General features: G+C 36.9%; 1 protein-coding gene across 2 annotated transcripts; it reads right to left on the bottom strand.

Moving 5' to 3' along the window:
* Positions 1–1,447: 1,447 nt before the first annotated feature.
* Positions 1,448–19,864, bottom strand: LOC139968864 (gelsolin-like protein 2). Of its 2 annotated transcripts, none has more exons than XM_071973445.1 (10): positions 19,705–19,864; positions 9,941–10,206; positions 9,242–9,313; positions 8,477–8,604; positions 8,269–8,380; positions 7,499–7,609; positions 5,502–5,674; positions 4,731–4,815; positions 4,026–4,121; positions 1,448–3,507 (listed from the first exon to the last, which is right to left on the bottom strand). In XM_071973445.1, the coding sequence occupies exons 2-10, from the start codon at positions 10,193–10,195 to the stop codon at positions 3,415–3,417; spliced, it is 1,125 nt and encodes a 374-aa protein (XP_071829546.1). In that variant the 5' UTR covers positions 10,196–10,206; positions 19,705–19,864; the 3' UTR covers positions 1,448–3,414. The 2 variants fall into 2 exon arrangements, with proteins under 2 accessions (XP_071829546.1, XP_071829547.1); XM_071973446.1 differs by lacking the exon at positions 19,705–19,864 and adding an exon at positions 12,330–12,462.
* Positions 19,865–22,797: the final 2,933 nt, after the last annotated feature.

Below are 22,797 nucleotides of genomic sequence, written 5' to 3'. Positions count from 1 at the left end.
CTTCACTATGCGGAGTATGACACCGACCCGTCCGTGCCCATCCTTTCCGTCTTTTGCCTTAGTATGCTGAAAGTTCTTTTTATTACTATTTATTTACATGTCGCTGGTTTTTTTATACTTTTTTTTTATCTAACGAACATGGGCTTTGACCTTAGAGTCAGAACAATTATATAGTATAAGGTTCAGCTCAATAAATACAATTGAGTGAAGTATACAAACATGCAATATTTCTCCTTCACACAATAGGCAACAGTTTCGCCGTTTCATTATATTTAGAAGGAGCAGGTGAAGGAGATGAGAGGTGATGGGAGGGCCAGGAGAAAGGGCAAGGGTTTGTACGGCGTCACATTCTATATTCAATGCTTAATTAAAATTTGGCTATTTTAAAGGCATTGAAGACTCGCCCCAAACCGCGTTCGGCCATCTTAAAAAGTTAACTTTCCTTTGCTTGCAAGTGACGTTTTGTTCGTGTCGCTACAAAATACAGAAAGTACAGTATAATGAAACGTGTTACCTTGTTATCTTTAGCTGGACCTGAGATGTCCATCGCTGTATTGTTTGTACACTGTGCTGTGGGTATTGACGGCAGCTGTATGTTCTGACTGTACACTAGTGTCTAATTACCGATATGGTAGCAAGCTGTGTGTGTGTGTATTTTCTGGGGTCGATGGTGGTGTCTAACACATTTTTTACACCTCATTCGAAACAAGGTCAGATTACCGGCATTAGACGTCTTCTTTTGCGCGAGTCTTCACACCCTATAAGTGTATTGCGAACAATGCCAACTGAGGTCAGAATGTTGTCATGTGATAATTTTGATTCAGCTCCCAAGGTTATTAAATGCTGCCATCATAGATTAGCTGTTAGTTAAAATAATTTACAACTGTCCCGACTCGAGTTTTCAGTTACCATCCATGGATCCCGTTCGTAACAGACAAAAATCGTACAGACATATGGTTTCGTCTTAAAACTGTAACTTCTCTGTCCAGGCTCTACAGGGTCGAAAGGGGGGGGGGGGGGGAGGTGTACATTAATCACTATTAAAGTAGTTATAAGTACAACATTGCGTGTAGACCTAAATATAAAACCTTAAAGTCTAACTATGCTTCAAAATGAGCCATTTCACGCTTCAAAATGAGCCATTTCACGTTTAAAAAAAAAAAAATAAAACAGGACCACAGACCCGCCTACACGGTAGTCCACTGCAACGACAATATGGCAGTACACCCTCCTTTTTAACATCTTAGATCCGCACCTGCCCCCCCCCCAACCCTCCACCTCCTCCCTACGGACCAAACTCATCATCAAATGTAAAGCTGCATACCTTTATGCAACAAGATTTCATTAATTTGGATACTATGATATGGGTTTTCACGCATTGATCATGCTGCGCGCAAATGTATATACACCCAATGACGTACGCAAATATAAGAACATAAGACATCCATTGTGTTTTCTTCCATACCTCCTTTTTTTCATCAGTCTGTGATTAGTTAAGTGTGCAAAGTGCTTACTACTACATAAGCATTAACAGTGCGGTGAAATATTCTACAAAAAAAAAGTAACATACAAAAGATCCTTAAAAAGCATTGCTGTTGCATATAGTGAAATCGATAATAACTTTTTTTTTCTCTCTCTTTTCTTGATGAAGCATTTGTTCTTTATTCACAAACAGAAATCGTCTAGTTTGCTTCCTGTCAAGAGAATTGACATATTGTAACATAATACAGTTATTAACTAGTATATGATCTACAAATATAAATTACCGTTTCTTATACATTTAAGAATTTATGTAAAAAGTGAATTATTTCAATTTACAATTACACTGTCGCTTTAAAGAGTTCAATATTTATGATTGAACATTGGCAAAGGTTTACAAGCAGTTCGTAATATAACAGTAAAAAAATGTTCAATTTTCACAACAACAAAAATGTAGATTTCATGTGTCAACACGTTTTTGTACAAAAGTTGTGAATACAAATGTGCGTAGGTTTACAATGTATTCTTTGTCTGTATATTTATATCCGAACAGACCGGCTGTTGCAGTTTGGAAAGGTAAAGAATGGGAGAGAGACATAACCATGTATGGGGTTAAGCAAATTTTAGGGTCCTCTTTACCAATTCCAAACTTGTATGGCAATTCATGTAATAACATATTAGTATATTCCTTTTTAAACAGTATTGTTATTTATGCCTTTGGTGGTGGGTTGCCATGCAGCTTATGACGGGAATGGTGCAAACTATAATAATGTATTACATATATATATATAATGTAATATATATATATAATGTAATATATATATAATGTAATATATATAATGTAATATATATAAATATATATATATATACATATATATATATATATATATATATATATATATATATATATATATATATATATATCTGGCCTTGCTTTGCGATATCAATAGCCTGAGGGAATTTAAGATACCGTAAGCCAATTCCCAGATGGCCTATCCACGTGATGTGTAGTAATGATCACACAAGATCACAATATAAAGTTGCGCTAATATTGATTTAATAAGTGATATTAAAATTGGCTCTTGTAGTTTACAAATATGATTATTCATCAGTTTTATGACCTCTTTAATATTTTTTTGTCTTTTCCGCTATGCTAAAACAGTCCTTAAGCAAGAATACATGGTAATCTTACGGTATCATACAGCCCATCTAAAAAAAAAATGTAAACGGTGAAATCGATTGACATGAAATTACTCTTCCTATCTTAGTCAACGTATGCTCTTTGGCAAATTTCGTACGAAACGTACAAAACGATAATATATACCCCCTTGTCATGCATGTATTTTAAGGATATTTGTTTGTGTGTGCGAAATATACACCTTTTCGCCGTGCTACACTGCAGTTTCGTACGAAACGTACATAAAACGATCGATTTTCATATCTTACACATTTGTTTTGTAAAAAAAACATTCGTGAAAAATGTATACATTTTTTAACTTCATATAAATTAATCAATGCATGATCCATGTCAGTTTCGTATGAAACAAAACATACGATTATTTACCTTGTCATGAATGTATTTCACAATGTTTCATATGAAATATACACATTTTCCGTACTCATGTCTTACTCGACGCATGCTCAGTGCGGGTTTCGTACGAACGTACATAAAGGATCATCTACGTTGTCCAAACATGCATGTATTTCACATCACTGACATTCTTACGAGACATATACATGTTTCGATTCCATATAGTAAATCAACGAATTGCCCCTATGATACCGTAAGATTATACCAAACATATTTCAGTGATTGTGATTATTGAAATTCAAAACTAGTATTTATTATGATCATCTAGAACCATCTACTTAGCATTTACATATAAGTGCAGGAAAGCAGAAGACTAGCAGCGGGAGTGTGCGTGACATCACTAACTATGCCACCACTTTGAGGAAAGATTCAGACTCCCTTCCTTCACTAACAACAGTGATGGGGATGAGAGGATGCTTCGACTTCGAGAGGTAGGACTGAGGAGAGGAGAAGGAATATATATTACAAATATATAATATCCCGAAAAAAAAATGTCTGGGACTTTAATAATAATAAGTTATTCTTATATATAGCACCTTATCATCAAAATGTGATCTCAAAGCACTTCACATAATAAAGAATAAACTTGATACAGCGATGAAATAAAGTAATTAAACAGCAATAAAGTAGTCCAGATCGAACAAGTTGACACAGAAAACGAAGGAATCCACGCTTAAATATGAAGAAAATGAATTACAAATGACTAAACAATAATAAAAGCAACATGACAAGAACGGTACCCTATAATGCGCGTAGCCTTAGATTGGAAAATGTTTCCGGCGAAATAGGTGTGTTTTCAGAAGTGATTTAAAAACTCGATCATTGTTAACGATGTTGAATGCGATCATTTAGCTAGATATTAAGATACATATTGAGGCAATGGCATACCTGCTTTGTTCATGACCATTATAACACGATTAAACTGACACATGCAAACAACAACAAAATAACTCACGTGCGCGTATGCCATGGCGTTTTGGCGTTCCTTGGAATCGGCACCATTGCCAATCCATACGAAACACTCACTGACTGCGTCAGCTACGAAAACGTCCTGATACAAAAAATTGTAAAGTGATACAACGAAGATGAATTAGTACTTCACATTGCATTGTTTAGCGGCAAAATGTTTTCATAAATGTCTGTTGATTCCTCTCTATATACTCAGTGTTGTCACAAGAGCCCTAATTCCCACATCTCTATCATTTACAGTAGTCATCCAACTGTGAGCATTACTGCCTACGGCATGGCAAGTGTAACACCTCACTAAATTATCCATACTTTTGCAAGCTAGCCATATATCTCTTTGAATCCCAAGAAACTAGCTTTCGTTTATCCATCCCCCCCCAGTACTCACATGCACCCATCCTAAGATTAAAACAAATTAAACGATTTAGCCTAAAGTTGGTGTATCAGTATCGTGGTTTTGTGAAATATATGTTATTCAAAGTATAAAGTGCTGTTAGGCTACATGTTTTATCTTGGACTAGACAATTTTGGTAGCCCATAACTCCAGTTAGTCGAGACTTCCTACAATCTCTTAAACAGAAGAATGAGGAATCGAATACTGTCTCCGCACGTTGGCATGTTCCCCACCCCTCACACCATCCCGTCGCCTTTTAGAGTCCCCAATTCCCCCACCCCCTAATAATAAGTGTCTCACCCCAGAGTCCAGCTTAGCTCGAGGAAGTGGCAATGCGCCTGATGCTACGCCAGTGAACGAGAGGTTACCGCCATCATTAGAGAGTCTGTGGAAAAAAATCAATGAAAATGTTAAAAGATTCTTGCCATTTCTGATATTGTTACTATTAACGGTAATTGACATCGGACCCCCCCCCCCCTGCCCCCCGTCCCTTTTCCCTAGAGTAGGTGCATGAACCACTACTTATTTAGAATAGGAGCAGAGGAGAAGGAGTGTAAGAAGGGAGGTGGAGTGGTGGGGTGGGGGGGGGGGAGTGAGATTACGCAGAAAAAGTAGGAAATTATCTCACACGCAAGAACGCATAATACCAAATTGTGACAGACTTGATTATGTTCGTCAAGTCTTTACCCAAGGTTTTTTTTGCAGATTGATACGTATTGCTTCAAGTGCTTACGATGCTCGGTCACCCAGTCTTTTCGCAACATCTGAAACTGCTCATGAACGGTGAACATTGTTCGCTATAAATAAGTATCCACAAAACTTCCTATCCTACGAGAGGTGATCGAGTTAACGCCAACCGATTTTGGCAAATTGACTCAAACAAAACTAAAGTTTTGAAAGATAAAAATTATATTCAACTATTGCTTTCTCTGTTTACAGACCATTCACGGCAGTATAACGTATATACGGGGAATAAGTGATGATACTGCAAATTATACTCTCTGCAATTAAAAAAAAAAATAACAAATTTTAAGAATTTTCATAATTAATGAAAACATATCACAATTTCACCTGAATAAGGTCGGTGTGGAGTCGTCGTTTGCGTCGGCTTCATCCTCTTCATCGACTGGTATATCAGGGAGAAGCGTGAAGAATTTATGCTTCGGGTTCGTGAACTTTGAATCCAGAGTTTCACTGATAGCACGGCCGCGCTCGGCTTTCATGTTAGAAATGTACTGCATAGCCTGCGTATAAAGATATTTGAGAAACATTGAATAAGCATATACAGACAACACACTGCACTGCATGGAAGGGTAAACTTTTTGAGTAAAAGTCATTCCAAGAAAAAAAAAAAACCTGGACTCGAAAACCAAACGACTGATCCACTCTCAACCCCAGTCTTCCAATTACATGGAGACTGTGACAGTGTGATCATCGTCAGGTGTGTGTCGTCACGATTTTCTTTGACAGGGAAACAGATACTACACATGAACTTAACCCCAGCAGGGGGTGATGGGTGGTCTCTCACCATATCGGACTGTGTCACCTCTATATTATATACTCTAAACAGGAAACAATCTGATTTATGTCGGGTTTTTTTTTTGTCTTGTTTCTAAAACAAAAGTTTGATGTCGTCATCACAAATGCAGGGTATTCAGTAGTAGTACGTATTCAGTAGTAGTAGTTTTCAGTAGTAGTATTCAGTAGTTGTAGTTACGTAACTAATCATGCGGGAAAGTTCCCAGCGATACCTCTCTCTCTCTCTTGTATATGCAATAGGGGTCACTGTGCCTAGTAAGTTTTGGGTTAATAGAGGGGGTATGTCTAAATTGAAGCTTGTGATCAGTAAGCTATAACCTTATCACATCTATATGCACACAGATGCTAAATGAGACACAACCCCAGCAGCCACCATGACTGGTTTATGTGATAAAGATCAATTTTAATGAACAACTTCCACAAATAGCTAGCTAAGAAAAATCTGATTTTATTTGGGAAATATCACAGGTTTGATGTTCCTTCTTGCACAAGTTCAATGACGTGAGCAAGTCTAAATGTCTAAATATGACATTTATCGAAGCCGTATTCGCTTCATATTTCTTATTGTATTTCTTATCTTATTATAATGCTTTCTTTTCTGTAATGGTGATTGTTGTTGCAAAGTCATATAGAAGTGCTTAACTTGGCCTTATGATGGCCAGTCATTGCAGTTTCTACGCTGTTAACATTTCACTTTGGATATATAACGCTTAAAAACAAAGAGAAAGTGTAAAGGTTTCAGCTCGCAGTGGCACTACGACAAAAATCACACTTCCCCACACGACATTTCAAGTAGTATATCTCCCAAACGGAGCAAGATTTCTCAAAGTTGTCTAGGGAGAGTTTTTCTCACCAAAGATCTATATTATATATTAGCTCAACATGGTCTTTGAGTTTCAGTAAAATATTCATTAGTATGATATAAGTAAGACCCCCCACCCCCTTTTTTTCTTACAGATTCTATTAAAGAAACTTTAACCAAGATAGAGCTTTGGCAGAACAACATAAATAATATTTCAGTTTCGAACTGATAAGCCGTTTTAAATAATCCCTCAAGTTTATTTGGGTCACTGAATACGTAATGATGACGATTTGTTTTCTTAAAAAAGGGAACAAATATTATACACACAATCTTAAACCGGCGGGCCATAATGCATTCCAATGTAAACACGAACCACTAACCGATCCCTCATGTATACTCTTCAATCGTTTTACGTACTATTGGTTCATATACATGATCACACTATCTCTTCCCAAAACAAAACGGGGGGGGGGGGGGGGTCCATTCACCGAGATCGAGAGAATGAACAAATTCAAACCAAAACAAAGGAGTACGGTTCTTTAGTTGTTAGTTTCGGTCGACGTGAAAGTATACGTCCAATTAAATGTTTTACGAAAGCCAACATTATCGTGATTGTGTGATGATTATTTACTATACAAAAGAGTATAGACCTACTGAAAAAATGTGTTTATAGACCACCGAGATTGCCAATGTATCTTTAATCAAAATAAAAGACTGTTTCGTTTACCCTTATTCGTTCGTCTTTGCTGCTTTCAGAGCCGTTCCATTGGTAGATGTTGAGTCCATTGTCCAGGATGAAAACATCATCATCAGTGAGACACCTTCGTGACAGAGGGCGCTACAGAACAGAAGACCAACATTTAGACATTCAATGTGCATATATATATATATTTATATATATATATAATTGAAAATCGTAATGAGTTGGAAATGCAAGAACAGTGATAAAACTTCCAGCCTCCACCGGGATTCGAGCCCGTGCCTCAAGCTCTGTACGCGGACACCCTAACCGCTAGGCTATGGACGCTTATTGTATGTCCAGAGGTTCGAAACCGGTAAGGAAGGTCATAATTCTACTGTAGTCGTTTGTCACCGGTATCGAACAATACTAGTTCTATTTTTGGTGACATATTTTGCCTTACTCTAGAGATCAAACATGATGCTAACCAACTCGAAATCATTTGTGATTCCTAAAGCAGGATCTCGAAAGACCGGTTTCGAACCTTTGGACATACATATATATATATATGTATATATATATATATATATATATATATATATATATATATATATATATATGACACTGAATGATATATGTATGATATAGTATACCTATAATGTAATTTACAACATTATAGGTATACTATATCATATTATTTGCTCTACATCTATGTATTCTAAAAGCACTCTTGCAGCAGGAAGTGAACAATTGAATCTTTGTTATATAGACAGATAGACAGACAGACAGACAGATAGATACTGTGCTGTACACGTTACCTCTTTCACGATGATCTTGTACCTAGATTTCCCGTAAAAGTGAAGAAGTCGTGGCTGATACGTCTTAGGACCAACATGGCGGAAACCACTGTCCGCACCACCGTTTAGGATTCTGAAAGATTCAAGATTTTGGAAGGTTTATTTATTTATTTATTTTTCACTTGTTGACTTCAAACTGTCATTTCAGTGTTTTGTCAAGTATACTCACGAGAAAGGAAGGAAATAAGTCTTAAATAGCTCGGATTCGTGTTTCATGACCTCACGATGTTGAATCGGTTTATCGTCCAAGTAGTGATCCAATTCGACAGTCTTATACGCAGCTGTACCATACTCATCCTGATTGGTTAGATAAAAGTAAACCATTTAAATAAATTAGCATATTAAGTACATAATGGATTACGATCAAAATTAAACAAACATGCAGAGTAAAAACAACAAAGCCAATCCAACATAACTTTACAGCGAAAACAAATTTGGATTTTTAAACACCAACGAAAATGGTCTTTGATATTTGATTTCATACAATTTAATTGAATTATGAACCAAATTTTAGCAGTGAAATCTCCTTTTCCTGTTATAACGTTGTCTTTGAACAGCAGTCCAACAGAAAATGGCAGAATTTGGGAATTAATAAGTAGTACAACCGATGTAATAAATTTGGAATAATACGCCACGTCATAAAGATAAGTAGGAACGGCTGCCGTGGATAGGGGGAAGGAAGGGGTGGGGGGGGGGTTAGAACAAAAAAATGAGGGAAAGAACATATTCGCTTGCAGATTTTCGTCATCTTTCTTTTCTCACCAAAGTTTTGCTCATATAGTCATCTTCTGTGTCGCAGTAATGTAACAGATAGTGCAGAAGGAGTTAGAATATGTTGCATTGAACGAGTTGCCAGATACAAAATAAGATTTGATTTCAAAATAAGATGGATTCCACCATCAAATAAGATTTGATTTATGACGTCATAACCAACCTGAGTGGAAAATTCACCAATCCAAAAGTGAACATCGTGTAAGAGTTCCTCGCTGTCACTGTCTTTCTTTTTCTGAAGATAAAAATAATAAAATAAAACCAATCAAATTAAAATCAAATTTGTTATCTTATAGTATTAGTTATAGGGTGTACATCTTATAAGATAAAAATCATATTTGTTTCTTTTTTAATTTGTTGCTTTTATTCTTGATGTTTTAAAATAAAGTACAAAACTGATACTTTGTAATTACCAAAATCAGCGCCAAAGCGTGTTACTTAACGCGCACTTTATTATTAATTCAGCTGCTATATAATTTATTTGTGACCATAATCAGGCCCTCCAAGGGCGTAATTGATTTTGTATACATACGGACATATTTGTTTACTCTTCCAATACAGCTATATTCTCGTTCATAATGACAAGTTTAGTTTCTTACATCATTCTTCAAACGGATGGAATTGGGACACGTATTATCCACACCTTCGGTAAAGGAAATATTCTTTCTTCTTCATATATATGAACTTAAGGAAGTATGTCCTTTTTTTCATCATGGAAATTTACTTTCCCTACAGGACGTATACCCTTAAAATTATAAGCATAACTGTAATAATAATTACGTGAATGGGAATAAAAGTTCATAAATTATATGCATGCAGTGATGGATTTAATAAGTTGCATATGAATAATTCAATAACTTACGTATGTATTGAGGACGATATAAGAATCCCCGTTGTAGAATTGACCGTAATCTTCCCTGGGCCAATGAACAACCTTGAATTTTTTGATACGCCATACTTGAATTCCGACCTTCGACCCGGCATTCTTCCACGCCAGCTCATGTTGAGCGGATTCTTTCTTGACTGATTTCTCAGTGTCCGAACCAAACAGAGCAAGATTAGAATCCTTCCAATCATACTTCTTCGCCTTCACCATTCCAGTCTTCTCGTCCGACATCTTGATCAATGCTGTCGAAAGGCAACATCAAATTTAATCATTATTTTTCAAAAGATGACCCCAGCTCACGAGTCAAAATTAACATAATAACTTTGACACGATTAACGGACCGTTAAAGGTCACCACTGTTGACCCCAAATAGTATCATGTTAGAAAAAAGAAAATTGCTAGAAGTTTTAAGAATTTATTTCCTAGAGTCTTTGATCCTCCAAATTATTCCCAACGTAATGATATGGCAGATATAATTTGTTAAAGGTGAAAATATCTTGAAAGCAAAGAGGGAAAAGTCATTATTATAATTGTACGAAAAATTTCTCCCGTTTTTGTTGTGTTTTTTTTCAATGAAGAGTAATTGACATTGACCCGGACGGTATACGTAATAATACTATATGTACTACTTAACCAAGCTTGAAGAATCGGTTATATAAACGGTTATACAAAAGTTTATCGCTTATGTTCTTTTCAAACCCTTTCCGTTCATTGGAGGATTTTGAAACAAGGTACGATCTGTATATGGAGTCTAATAAGGTCGTTACCAAACTCAGATGTTTATTATTCATGTAAAACCAAAATCACGAAATCAGCATGAATACGTCAATGGTCACAGTTAGCTTATACCTTTTCGTAAATAATGTTTAGCTATATTTTTCACGTATAACATTTTTGTTTTCTGTATGTACGAAAAATCTACTTGTGATCCGTCAAGTGTAAAGCTTGTGCTCTATTTTTTTTTTTTTTTTGTCTCTATATACCTCTGAAGAAAATACAAATATAGAATTGAAAAGTCAGGACTATTAACCTTTAACCTTTGCCAACACAAACATTTGAAGCAATGAGGCTTAGCAATGTGAGGGTTCGGGGATTCGATCCCCGGCCGGGTCATATAGTAAGTGAATGGTTTTTCATCCAAAAGCAACCTATGGTGATGCCATCTGAAATGACTTTCTAAATTGCAAAGATTCCAAAGTTTTGAGCTAAAATGTTGAATTGGAAGCCAGTATCCGACGTAAAAGTTGTAATCCATAAGCCCTTGTCGACTTCTCTCCCACATTCGTGGTCGCTTAAGCGTCATAAAAATAACTGGCTGGTTATTATTATTATAAGGTATATAAGGTATAAGTTTCCTAACATCTATCTTGCTTGTCGATCATAAAGTAAAAGAGCAACTCCCGTAATTAATCAATTTTCAATAAGAATATTTTATTTCCAATCCAAAGCAGCGCCGCTGAAGAAAGCAGGACATTATCATGTAGAAAGGTCAAACGTTCTAATCATTTGCGTTGGAACATTCCTTGCCATACCATGCAGCGACAGTTGCGTCCATCGCCTAAGTCCAATTACCATTTTTTCAGAAGTTACGCTTCGCCCTAGATAGGTCTGCAACGCGTTCATATCAGATGGACATATAGACCTATATTGTTACAGTAACAACTATGCCTATTAATATCAGGAACGGGTTGTAAACAACAACAACAAATATCTCAAAGCAGTTTACATGGGACTAAAAGGGTAAAATCTTATTATGTCCTTCGGACAGTGCACGTTTACTACAAAGGGACCGTTATATCCTCGCGTGTACATATAGTTTGTGCGGAGCTTGAACATCGCGCTAATATAGTTACGAGTCGTTTCTTTAATGCACATGACGATCGTTTTGGAGTCTTTTCACGTTGCAGACGTAACGGAAATCTTCAACTGAGGTTGCCGTCTGGAACCCTCTACATTCGTTATCTGCACACTCACCATTTAAATTTCACGTATTCACCCAGATGTAGGAAAGAATTTTTGAAATACCTTACGGTCCGACGCTTGCCATAGCACAGCCTGTCATGGCATTGATGCAATTATATTCTCAATATCGCAAAGCAACTCGACAGCTTCTCACAGTGGAAAACTTCGTTTGTATATATATATATATATATATATATATATATATATATATATATATATATATATATATATATATATATATATATATATATATATATATATATATATATATATATATATATATATATATATATATATATATATATATATATATATATATATATATATATATATATATATATATATATATATATATATATATATATATATATATATATATATACAGTTACGAAAGGCAACTTACATATGCTGTACCGAATCCAACGAATAGAACTGTTGTAGTAGCTTAGGTTTGTCGTTTGGTAATTATGCAGTCATTACGCTTATATACTTCCTTTTAATGGAAGCATATGGAGCCCTTACTGTGTAGGTTAATATAAAAATAACTTATTCTTAACACAGTAGTAACATGTATAGTTTATATATATATATATAGAAAGTAAACAGCTATAAGAAACCCAACTTAAGCTCTTTGACTAAACTGAAAGTATTGCAATCATTAATCAGTGAAAATATTTTTTAAGTTTAGTAGCCTAATTATTAACTCATAAATGATAGACGGTCAGGGGGGAATAGTGTACCATAAGTGCTTCTTATAATGCGTGGGCTTGTGTGCGTTGTGAGTTTGCGGTCCGTCCACCCCTTAGTATAATACACCCTCCTTCGTTTCGTTTATTTTATGATCACAATTAAGCAATTAGAACTTACATGATCAGAAGTGAACAAACACTTGAAACAAGTTAGTGATCTAACGGCATTGAACAAGGAACCCACAAATATTAGCTATAAACTGTGAAATTGTGACAGAGAGTTATGTCTCTCCGCTCATCAACTTTACAATACATAGACGATGATGCCATTCTATATAGTATAATTCAGGATTTCGCTTTCAGTATATTTACCTCGCATCTATTTTTAGGTTCCATATAATAAACCATGATTCTTCGATAACGCATACAATGTATCTATATGGTGTCTGTTGTAGGTTTTATTCTCTTATACTTTGATTTGTATCTATTCGTTTGTTTTTGTATTATTTTTCTTCTTTTTTTATATATATATAAGATCGAAAATATAGGGTATAACATAAAAAATTAAATCGCTATTAATATTCATACTATATATTGTATCTAGAATCAGGAATGTTTTTGAAGTAACTAATATATAGCTTTCAATTAAAACCGCAACAAAATTGGCGACAAACGCGCAAGCGCAGTTTTAAACGCTTAGCAACAAAACTTTAGACATTATGTGGTGTGTCAAGAAATCACAAACTTCGAATAAACAATATAATCATAGGTTTGCTGGCAGCACTCACATAAAATATGACCCCTTCTCTTCGTAAAAAGGTATAAGTTGAAATGTTTATCCTGACGTATAGTCAGTATGTCTGACAGTGTATACATGACCGTGATTTGTCGCTCTGTACATCATTTGAGTCCATGGAAATACCGGTATATAAGGATAAACGAAACCATTTTCTACGGTTTGATCCAGCAAAACAGTGACTCATACAATAAATGTTTTCAGTACCGGCCCCAGATATGCTAGAAATTCAAATAATGGTCACTTATGTTCCGACTTCAGCGAGGCAGCTTAAGCTAACTGTTGTCCAATAGGAATTTACTTTAATGAGGCATCTTGCCTTACTGTGTCGTGTTAAGTGACAGTGAAAGTGGGAATATACAGTTTCGACGTTCAGAAAGTCGAAAATATCGTTCGAAAAAAATATTTCGCAAATACCGATGCCCTTTTATTGATAAGCTTTTATGTTGGTTGATGGGGGAAAGTCATTTTGCAACACGGTTTCCGATATTTCCGTATTCTGAATATGATAGATTTTTGCTAAAATAAGTATTCCTTCACCTTGTTAAGTCTGAATAAACGTAAACAACGATTTCCCACCAGTGGCAATAGGCAGTAACGTGAAACGTCACAATATGTTTATGTATTATAATGACATAAAACAACAGTGTTCTTCCAGATTCCATTAACCTCTTATACACAGAGCAATGCCCCCCCCCCCCCTCCCCTCGTGTTAAAATGAGACTCTGGCTGTCCAGGCACAAAAAGAATTTTGAGAAACAAATCTATTCTTCTTCCAGTTCACGATTTATTACCGTCTCATCAACTTTATCACGAACCATAAATCATACATTCGGACCCTACCCCAAATTATATTCATTTTACAGTTACAGCCCATACACACATCGATCGAATCCAAATCCAAACCCATCGCTTAAATAATAAACTACCACCAAATATTCCAGGACGCAGTCCATGTACACCGGTGTCAATTTATGAAGCTCCAAAAGTCAACACCATTGAGTAGAAGAAGAAAAAACCTAGACATTTCTTCATTGGCTGAATTTTAGAGATACCATTGAAATCCTCAAAGAAGTAATGTGACATCATCTTCGATAGATGGATATATAAAAATCCTTACGAGATTCAGAGATTATACTCGTACAGTTGCTTGTACACTGCAGGTCCATAAAGATCAAACGGTAATGAAATTTCCCGGTTAATTTTTATTGCCCGCCGAAAATGCAATAAATTATTCTCTTTCATCTTATATCTAGTCAAACATAGAAGAAAAAACCAGATGGTTTTTGTATACACTGGTACATAATGATTTATCACATGGCCAGATGTTTCTAGTGTGGTGATAGCCAAGCGATGAAGTCGGCATCCGGATGAATGTATTCGTAAATTGATAATGAGCTCGTCCGGACCGATAGGGTCAATGTAGATGAGGATTACTTTAAATTAATGCAAGCATGGCTCCATGCGTTGAAGGGTCGCCAAAAGCGCATGCTGTATGCTATTGTTATGTTAATGGGAGCATACGTGCATAGACGCGAGAATGGGTGGGGTTGTCTTTGTCAGGTAAATTTGTTGTGACATATAGATATAGTTTCATCATTGACTTCCATTCTTGACCTATAATTTCATGGAAGGTTTACTAAAACTTACACCAAACGGTTATTGCAACCTATATAGCTCCTCAAAATGGCAAGCCAAGCTTTCCCTAGCTAAGTGAACATGCGTCACAATATGAAGACACAAAAATCCGGTTAATGATTTGCTTACAGAATCATTTAGAAGTTCTATCAATTGGTTGTGTATCCTGAAGACATTATTACGTTCATACATTGGCTTTACAAAGTTGTAGTTTTGGTTTCAATTTGTCACAACTTCACAATCCCACGATATAAATCGAACTGAACCTTAACTTCTTCCTATGTCATCTACATACATATGGTAGGAATGAACCAATTCCACTACAGATGGATTCCTATAATTTATACTAAAATGGTTATTTCATAGTCAGACTACTATATATACGCTAACCCAAACACGTGTCCTAACACTTCAGAAGAAAAACAGTATAATTTTATTGTGAAAATAAAACTCAACAGTTTGATCTGGGAAATTAAAAGCACCAGGTTGCTGGGGCAAATACAGTACGTTGCCACACCTTGATCCCACCTGGGGTGTGTCCACCCCTCCCTGCCCACTTAAAAATCATAGCTGAAAATAAAATAAAAGTAGGGGGTATTCCTTGCTGGTGGGGCACTGGGCATGCGACACTGTTATATGTTCTGCTAATAGCGAAGAACCTTACATTTTTTTGATGAAGTATTATAAATAGCAATGGTTTGACTATGAAATAAAGGATTATAACATTCCATAATTCATTAAGATGTCGTTTTCGATAAGTTAATCAAGTTTCTAGCAAGCCCCGAATTACGATATCAGTGACACTGTGTACTAACGTCTTCATATACTACACAAAAAGTCGTATCAATTAAACGGCATATTGTCCGATCACTCATTGTCAAGAGACTCAAGACCATGCTATCCTAAAGGTCAAGTTATTTTTGACGTACATTCCACATCCAACGGTCAAGTAAGGGTCATATGATACGACAATCTCTCCTCCTCTCTCTCCACCTACCTCTCACTTCTCTCTCTCTCTCTTTGTCGCTCTCCTCCTCTTCATCTCAGTTCTTTGTAATGAATTAAGACTATTAGCATCTCTGCAGTGTATTTGAGGGAGGCCAAGTCAATGTCAGGTATACGGGCGGTGTGGTATACTATGTAACAGCGTTGCACTGGGTATGACCTCAGTACGATACCATACGACTCCTTACCATACCATAAAAGTACCGAAATCCTATCCAGGTCTATTTGTCGCATCGTGGAAGCTGATGTATGAGACATTTTGATGTCACTTTAAGTTAGGCTTCATGTTTACTCTTACTCAACTTAAGTTTGATTCCGGTATAGCCTATATAATGATAGGTAAAATAAATGCGATATGTCTGGGTTTCTTCATTCACTGAATCTCGTTTGGGCAATTTGGTAATGTTCAAATTTATTTTACAAAAGATATATAGTAAACATATTCCCACTTTTGTCGAAAATGACCAAACGGATGCTTCAAACTGCGCATGTGTGTAATCTAATTCTTAGTCTCAGGGCTATAGTCATATTGAGACGCAATAACGTATCCGATGTGAGCCAACTATACCTAATCATTTGTGATTCCTAAAGCCGGATGTCGAAAGAGATACTTTGAACAGACTTTGTTAATGAAATAGAGGTAAACGACAAAGGCAAATGAATATATTTAAATTGAAATCGTAGTGAGTTGAAAAATCCAGAACAGTGAAAAAACTTCCAGCCTCCACCGGGATTCGAACCCGGGCCTCCCGCTTTATATGCGGACACACTAACCAATATATATTTATATATATGGCATTCATCGGCACGACATTGGTGGAGCGGGTGGAGGTTGGCAGTGGGTACCTCGTTGCAAACTAACCTATCAGACCAAGTGATACGTGGTTCTTACCTAAGAGGTATATAATCATTTTCTTTTCAACTTTCTTCATATCCAGACATCACCTAATTTTTCCACACTTGTGTAAACCGTGCACATATATATATCCAAATGCATCAATTACAATAGTCTCTCACATGATTTTTAGACTACAAGGCCCACGACGCCGGAGCCCGACTCCAGGCGAGGTATACCACCACATGCATAGGCATAGGAGGCGGCGGGGCTGGGGGGGGGCTGCAGCCCCCAACCAAAAATGTTTGTGAAAATTCGGGCAATATGCTGAGAATTTTTCGGGCACCTACTGAAAGAAATATAATTTGCAATGTATTTTCAATGGTTAAACTGATATTATTATCATCATTATTATTGTTACATATGGTAATCAATACAACAAATTTCGGTGACACATCCTGGTGAGGGTACCGTCACCCCTAGATAAGGTTACCCTCATGATCAGATTTTCAAGAATTTTTTGTTTGTTAAGAACAGTACTTAAGTCTTATGAATAGAGGAACGATATTGAAAACCACTGTAGTCTATACTGCCTGTTTACAAACGATTCTGAAGTGAATACTATGTAAATTAAGGAGACAAGGGGACAAACAAGAACATCAAAATATGACCCTACCCCATCCCCCTTCTCAAAAGGCATATGTTATGCATAGGGTTCCTCTAAAGGAGGATTTTAGGCGAAGACTTAATGTTGATACGTAATAGTCAATGAGAAAGCAAATATTTGAGTGCTGGGAAGGTAGGTATCTATAGATTCCGGTTTTCAAGATGTTTACCATTAAACAAGATAAAGTGCTGATAAAGTCGGCCCCTCGGCATACGCCATGATGTTATTCCTTTATTTTTATAAATTGTAATAAAAAAATGTATTTCAATGTATAACTTTGCAGACATTCAACATTATTTCCCTCTGATAATTAGTAACTCCTTTGTATACATTTCCTTCGAGGTCACAAACGTTTTCGATTGAGATTGAGTAGCCTAGTTACTTTAATCCATTAACATAAAATGCGCCTTAAAGGGTCATTTCTCAAATATTACATATGTTATTTAGAAAAAAAAATAGACTGATAGCCGTGTTTACTAAAAGTCATTTTTAATGGTCCTATAATGACAATGCAAATTTGACGTCAGTAATTTGCGAGCATATTAAATTTTGCTTAGGGAAGGCGCAATTAAGAAAGACGAAACCACCATGCGCGCGTGTGTGTGTGGAGACGAAGACGGGGACGGGAAGGGGGAAGGGTCACTTCTTCCATATACCAGCAACGTTATCGGAAGACCTTAGTGAAAAATCACGGGGAGTCACGTAATGTATCGCATAGGGTGTGTTGAATGCAGTAGGGAGTCGTGCCATGAAGGCAGTAACTATCGATGGTGGCAAAGAAGACATACCTCCCAAAAATAAATTTCGCACCACCAGGTTCGAAATTGGCCTTATTATCGGCCCTCGTACGTGGGACGACGGATCAAGAGAAACTATAGATCCTGGAAGTATGATACTTTTTGCATGATTTCCCCTCGGATGTAAGAGACCCACGTCTGTTGTCTTTAATGTGTTTTAATAAATCTCACAAGAGCGTTCCAAGCCCCCCCCCCCGCTTCCCCTCCCCTCTCCATTGGTTTACTCCTCACTCCTCCTCGTGCACCCCAATACGCGATGTATATACATTACAAATTCATTTGAACCTGGCATTGAAAAGTATTGTATAACAGAAAATACAATCATCGGAAAGGAATGTCATCTGATTAAATAATGACGTCACTTTATGCTCAAAGGACGAGCCATTGTTAGTTCATGTTACACAGACGCGTGACAATATGCATTTTGTCAGACAAAAACGGCAAATGTCAATTTCAGATGACTGAGGCTTAGGCCTTTTTTAACGTACACTCAATATAGTTCAATATGCCCTATATAGAAGTAGGCCTAATAGATATTAGTATGACAACACATCCCGCAGTCTCACTCTACGCTTATTACGGTAACTATGTTGGAATAACCAATTATATATATATAAAAGTCTTGTCTATAAAGAATGTCAGTGAGATTATTAACTATTGACTTAATTCACTAACGCTGATGGTGGGTTTTATTTGGAAACAAACAGGGAAGGGTAACATTCCCGTCCCTCTGGGGAGGCGTCAACGCTCACCACTTATCACTTTGAAGTTTGGGTTATCTTGTGGGCAGTATTTTGCTATCTAAATTATGCTAGCATTTACATGGGGACTGTCATTTGGTGGTCTTCTTAACAAGACATCGATTAACTTTAGTTAACCACTCGGTCTTCACTATATGCGAGTCAACACACTCATTTGGCAGTTACATATATCACGTGACACCCATATATTCCTCAGCTAATCTTCGTCGAAACTTCACAACGTTAACCTTGATGCAACACATTCTTCAAAAGTATATAACCCTGTAAGTTGTACTTCATAAATCGACGAAATAAACGACACCCGCTCTATAAAACACATTCCAAGGCAATAGAGAGTCTTGCTGTGTGAACTACGCCAATATGATATGATATAATGTATATGGTATAGCTAATGATGGTATAGCTAATGAACCCGCCCTACCGTGTTTACGCTATACAGTATACACAAGTCTGGCTATATAGGTGAATCCAAACCTTATATATTGGCATTTAGATTTTCTTACAACTAGCCTCGTAAAATCGATCTAAAGAATTCATGCAAAAGGAAACATTCAAATATGTGAAATATGAATTAATAACAAAAATCTTACCTTTGCTAATAACCTCTTCGAAAGGACTTCTGAAGACAAAGATCCCGATTAATCACAGAACTCTGTGGCTTAATGAAGCTCGATACAAGACTTCTACGGGAATGGATGTAAACAGAAGCACCGAGGTAAGATCGTGTTCACATACCGGACATATTTCATCACTGACCAATCAAGAGAGTTATTACGGTTAAATGGTCATGAATAATCATATCGTGTTGCTTTTCAAACGTTCTGGCGGGTATAGCTTCCTCTGGCGTCAGATAAACTAGCCTATGTGATATGGAACGCGAAAAGTAATAAAGCAACAATATTTCGTTGTCTAAACTAAGTTTGTTGCTGTCTAAACTAAAACTGCTGTTTTACCATGGTTGCTCAAACTCACGTTGATGTATAAAATTCCGTTGTCTAGACTTACGTCGTTGTCTATACTTACGTTAAACTAAGCAACGAAATAAGTTTGCCCTTTTCGCGTTCCATAATGTGAAGAAGTGGAACAGAGCGGACCGGGAAAAGGTGCATAATAACGTAAAATAGATAGCATCTATAGGTTAAGTGCATTATTACTGACTTCAATATGCAGACAACAAGGGATCAACAATATTTGCAACGTAATCCGAAGACATTTTGCAATCAGAGGTACCGGTATTATTTTCTGACATTGTAGCTAAGGTTAAAGAACTATGGGCTCCCCCTCCCTCCCCCACCCTTCCCCCATAATCTTAACTTGCTATTGCTGTAGTGAGCGGGATACTTGTTGGATATTTACAATAAGAAAATGTTGATTTTTTATTTTTCTATTATAACTATCATTTGTTCGCTTTCACGTACTATTTTTTTCTTTCTTTCGTTCAAGTTTGCAAATTGCTCAATTATTTACCAGTGCTACGGAACGGTTTCTATAGCGTATTCAAGTTTTAAAGATATTCCCATAGGTCCCTCGGTGCATGGTCTTAATATCAATCCAATGTTTTATCAATATTCTAATAGCTCAACCAAAACATGTTCACAATCCCCATCACACTTGGCAAGCATGGCGTTCGAAACAATTTGTCCTCGACAAATTTGTTGATACTACATTGTAAACATATCATTTGTGGTCATAAAATCTATGTACGGTATTTTTTTCCTAAATAGAGTTTTGTTTGCATCTGAGGAACAGACGTGACGGTCTATGTGTTACACTAAATAGTCCCGCCCACTTTTAAATTAAAGACCAATCACGATTACCTAGTTTCAACCGATATAACCAATCACAGGAGAAAATAAGTAAACAGAAAATAATTCGTTCAGTGTGTGTCTATCAGGCGATAGGGTCAGTATTACTATGGAGCTATAAGACAGACCACCCACCCCCACCCTTCCCAAAGGCAAACGCACACATTTTGGTAACGTACCACTGAAACTCTCGGCTACCGTACTTAAAGTACAGTCACAAATAGGAATGAAATAAAATGGAAATAGAACTTGATGAACTAGAATGAAATAAATTGGGCTTGCTCGAGGAAGGTAGAGCTTTGGAGTTTTACTAATGTAATTAATATTGATCAATCAATCTCGAGTCTGAAGGATTAACTACAGACTGGAGACGGAAGGCTTAACCGCATATAACATTTCATTGTTGGATAAAACCATAGGCTACTCAATATACAAAAACTAAATCAATCTGTTCCCTTTCCGGAAAAAGTTCTGAAGAGCAAAAGAAAAATTATCAGTCAGGATCTGTTTTTGTGGTTGTAAGAGTGTGTGTGTCTTGGATGTTAAAGAGCATGAATGGAATGTACATGTGGTGCAAATCTTGGAGAAATTGAGGCAATGATTTTTAGACCACTTCCTCATGCCTTCCAATTAAGAGCAGCGCACGGATATTGTTTACCGGGCGAGTAAAGAGGCTTGTTTACAAGGGACGAAAACTTTGAGCATTCATAGTTAAAAATCTACGTGGTCATGATACGGAAAATTGAAAGCCTGTCGTGAATGGCGAACGTGTCAGCTATCTGGTGATGAGTAGCATTTAGCTAGTGAGAACTTCTACAAGACTTAGAGAAAACATTACTTTGACGATTCAGGCCGTAAGTCATTGGAGGCATTAATATGGAGTATGCTACCTGTAATATAATAAAACTGGGACTCCTGTAGTGCGGCTATGAATCGGCCTATATGTATAAATCTGGACCGACTACGTCAATTAGGAAACGCACCAAGAAAACGTACCAACCGTGGAAGGTCATGTGACGTACTCCCTTGTAGCCATGGGCGGCGATCCTGGGGGGGATGGGGGGATATATCCCCCCCATGAAAATGAGTGGAGGGGATGTAATACACCATATCCCCCCCACCAAATGCCAGGAATAAGAATATTTTCATGCCTTCATTTATGCATCATCGTGAATGTACGGCTCTTTTTAGCTTCATTTCTCGCCTATACCATAAACGCAGTGCGATCTTTTCAAATAAACCGTCTTTATAAAGCAAGAATAGTTGACTGTAGGCTTCATTGGCCCTATAACAACAAAATGTATTATTGCGCCCACGGTATTGATATAGTACATATATGCACCCTCATAGTATTCATATAGGCCCTATAGTAGGCCTACACACGTACATGTACCCTCGAACAGCTGAGAATCTCATGTTACCAGGGTAATGCTTAATTAGGGGCGTCGGAGCGGTTCGCCGGACCAATATTCACGGCGCAAAAAAAAAAGGAGAAAAAAGTAGCACTAAGAAGAAAAAAAGGCAAAAAATAAAGAACCAAAATGAAAACATACTTCAAAATGTGTTTCAGAAGATTAATCGGGTACAAAAACAGACAAGGGAGAATGCACAGAAGAAAAGCTCCGGAAGTGCCATTTCCTGCAATCTGGGAGGCATTTTTTTCAAAATTTTCTCCATTACGCTACGCGCCAACCAATGGTGGCGCGTAGCGTAGTTTGACCTTCCAAACGTCCCACACCCCCCCCCCGATAATTATGGTAGATGGCCACACTCTGATCTTCCGTACCAATCCCAAATAGCTTCCGACGCCCCTGTTAATACACGTACGTTTCACCTGGATGCCCTAGCAATCGGTACCTAGGAATGTAACTATGTGTA

The sequence above is a fragment of the Apostichopus japonicus genome, chromosome 6 (assembly GCF_037975245.1).
Source record: "Apostichopus japonicus isolate 1M-3 chromosome 6, ASM3797524v1, whole genome shotgun sequence".
Lineage (NCBI taxonomy): Eukaryota > Metazoa > Echinodermata > Holothuroidea > Aspidochirotida > Stichopodidae > Apostichopus > Apostichopus japonicus.
This window is presented reverse-complemented; position numbering and strand designations above follow the sequence as displayed.